The sequence below is a fragment of the Protopterus annectens genome, chromosome 4.part0 (genome assembly GCF_019279795.1).
Source record: "Protopterus annectens isolate FY-2018-M chromosome 4.part0, PAN1.0, whole genome shotgun sequence".
NCBI classification, from domain to species: domain Eukaryota; kingdom Metazoa; phylum Chordata; order Ceratodontiformes; family Protopteridae; genus Protopterus; species Protopterus annectens.
Window position 1 is genome coordinate 1,090,454,989 of NC_056733.1, and position 3,243 is coordinate 1,090,458,231.

The 3,243-nt window shown below is 38.2% G+C and overlaps 1 protein-coding gene across 1 annotated transcript; it reads left to right on the plus strand.

Annotated features, from left to right (window-relative positions):
• Positions 1 to 207: 207 nt before the first annotated feature.
• On the plus strand, positions 208 to 2,782 carry LOC122800410 (protocadherin alpha-C2-like). Its single transcript, XM_044069859.1, has one exon. The coding sequence runs from the start codon at positions 245 to 247 to the stop codon at positions 2,780 to 2,782; it is 2,538 nt and encodes an 845-aa protein (XP_043925794.1). The 5' UTR covers positions 208 to 244.
• Positions 2,783 to 3,243: the final 461 nt, after the last annotated feature.

Sequence of the window (3,243 nt, forward strand, 5' to 3'; positions counted from 1 at the left end):
CTCTACTACCGCTGTATACAAAATTAAACGAATATTATGGGGGGGGGGGACCTAACAAGCTTTGCAATTCATAGTTTGGACATTGAGCGTCGCTGTCTGCCCCCAATTGGCAAACCATTCTCTTACAGGAAAAATCGCACCTTACATTGCAGCAAAGGGCGTTGTGTAGTGTGCTCGTTACTAGCCTTTAATCATACATACATACTTAATAAAAAATCACAAATTTAAAGCAACTGAAGGGTAAATGTCAGAAAGCGTTTGCATAATTAAATGTTGGAGGACTGATAGAAAATTGATATTCATCCCAGTCGTTTTGAAAAAAAAAATGTATTGTTTGGCAAAAAGTAACCCCGGAATATATGTTCTTCTGCCTCTTTCCATCTGGCTTTCCTGTTGTATGGATCAAAGCCTGGGAGATATTCTGTTCTCGGTCCCAGAAGAACTGCAGCCTGGTACTTTGGTTGGCAACATAGAAAATGCTTTTGGATTACGGATAACAAATATGTCTGATCGCCGGTTCCGTCTTGTTTCTGGTGACAGTAAGCCATCTTTATTTACAATTTTTGGGAATGGAAGCATATGTGTAAATGAAAGAATTGACAGGGAAGCTATATGCGGCATTAAGACTCCGTGTTATATTAATATGAAATTGGTTATGGACAATCCCTTAGAGTTGTACAGTATAAAACTAGAGGTACAAGATGTAAATGATAACGCACCTACATTTCATTTTGATGACTGGCACTTAAATATTATGGAGTCAGTTCCTGTGGGAACAAAATTTACACTGCAGGCTGCTGGAGATTCAGATGTAGGGTCTAATGGGTTACAGTCCTACCGGTTGAGTCACAGTAGTTATTTTTCCTTAGACATTAAACATTCAAATGATAAATTGCCGCAGCTTGTCCTTGAAAAGTATTTGGATAGGGAGCACGAATCCGTCCATCGGTTATCATTAACTGCAATTGATGGTGGGCAGCCCGAGAGATCTGGCTCAGTCAGTATCACCATTAACATATTAGATGCCAATGACAATTCTCCAAAATTTGATCAGTCTGTTTATCAAGCTAGTCTAATGGAGGACGCTGCTGTAGGAACATTAATAATCCAGCTTAGAGCTACCGATTTGGACGAAGGTACTAATGGAGCATTTGAGTATTCATTTAGCAGCCACACCCCAGACAACATACGTGGCTTATTTGAAATACATCCAACAACCGGTGATATTCTATTAAAAACTCAAATGGAATTTGAAGAGATAACAACATACGAATTTTATGTACAAGCCACGGACAAAGGACCATTTGCTCTCTCTGATCATAGCAAAGTCCTGATAGACATCGTAGATGTTAATAACAATAAACCCAATATCATACTGACTTCCTTTAAAGGGTCTGTCAGTGAAAATGCACCCAGGGGGACGGTGGTCGGTTTGATCAGCGTAACCGACAGAGATTTTGGTATAAATGCGTATGTGACCTGCAGGATTTCTGATAATAGTCCTTTTGTCCTCAGAGCAGTAGAGGATTATTACATTCTTGAAACCACTAATCCATTAGATCGAGAATCAGTGGCCTCTTATAATGTTACAATAACTGCCACGGACTCTGGAATCCCTCCTCTCTCTTCTGAGACATTTGTTTTTGTAGAGGTTGCTGATGTTAATGATACTCCACCACAGTTCACTGAAGCTTCATACCGATGTTTCATTGCAGAAAATAATTCTCCAGGAGAAGGACTATGCCGAGTCAAAGCCATTGATCCAGATTTGGGAGAAAATTGTAAAGTTGCTTACTCGATCGTGGAACATCAAATGCATGGTGTATCTGTTTTTAGCTACATATCAATTGATTCCGAGAATGGTCTGGTGAGTGCTAGGACTATTTTTGATTACGAGAAGGTTAAGAATCTCGAACTAACCATAATTGGAAAAGATCAAGGCAACCCGTCTTTAAATAGTACTGCCAAATTGTTAGTTATTGTAATTGATGAAAACGACAACAACCCCACATTCCTATATCCTCCAGTATCAGTTGGGAATGTGCCCATAGAAATGATCCCAAGGTCAGCAGAAGCTGGATTTTTGGTAACAAAGGTAATAACTGTGGATGAAGATTCTGGTCAGAATGCTTGGCTGTCCTACCAGTTATTACATTCCACTGACGTTAGCCTTTTTGATATCGATAAGCAGACCGGTGAAATAAGGATCGTTCGCACAATAAGTGCCAAAGATAACAGCAGACAAAAACTGGTTGTAGAAGTGAAGGACAATGGAACACCTATGCGATCTGCCACAGTGACCATCGGATTATTACTTTATGACAATTTTCCACAGGTGCTTCCAGATTTTAAAGAACCTACCGAAAGCAACGAAAAAGTATCCAGTGTGAATCTGGTTTTAATCATTATAATAGTGGCTATTTCATTTTTATTTCTGGGGTTATTGATTATATTTACTACAATATCATGTTGCAGAACCCTTAACTCAGGTACATGTTACTGTCCTCTTGGTTGTTGTCTTGAGGAACTTGAAAGCTACAAATTAAAAATTCCAGGACCATCTGATTGTACATTGCAAAATAACCTTATGCAGATCGTTGAGACTGGAACTCTGTTACATGGATATAATTACACGACTTTCTTGGGACAAGTATCACCTAGCAGAAAAGTATTCTTAAGGAACTCACAATTAGAACCCTTGGGGAACAATGCCATCATTGCACCTGGATGCGGTACTGGTGGAAGTGAAAAAAATGAAGCAGAGGTATGTAATAAAGTGTAATTAAATTATTTTTGAAATATTTTCCAGTTTTCGTACAGTGTTGCTTACTTCACTGAAGTTAAATGAGAGAGCAGTGTTGCAGAAGTAATATTTGTAGCCCAAAGAGCTATAGTGGGGAAAATTAAATTCACAAATTAGAAACAGGAAAGTTGAAGAGATTTGGGTTAGATCAATTTTGGAGTGTGGGCGATTTTCTTTCTAGTCTTCTAATATATTCCACTTTATTTGTCATTGGTGGTTTCTCTAAGTTGTTCAGTTTTTTTTTATAAGCATTGTTATTTAAATAGATATCTTTGAACTAACATGATTGTTGACTGCCAGAGGCTCTTCAAACAAGTTGAAGAATCAAAGAGGGTATGCATATCACAGTGAAGTGGAACTGCACTTATAAGTATGTTCCTTTTTTATACTGTGTTTGAATGTGAATCTTCTTATTGTAGACTGTAATGACCCAATGGAAT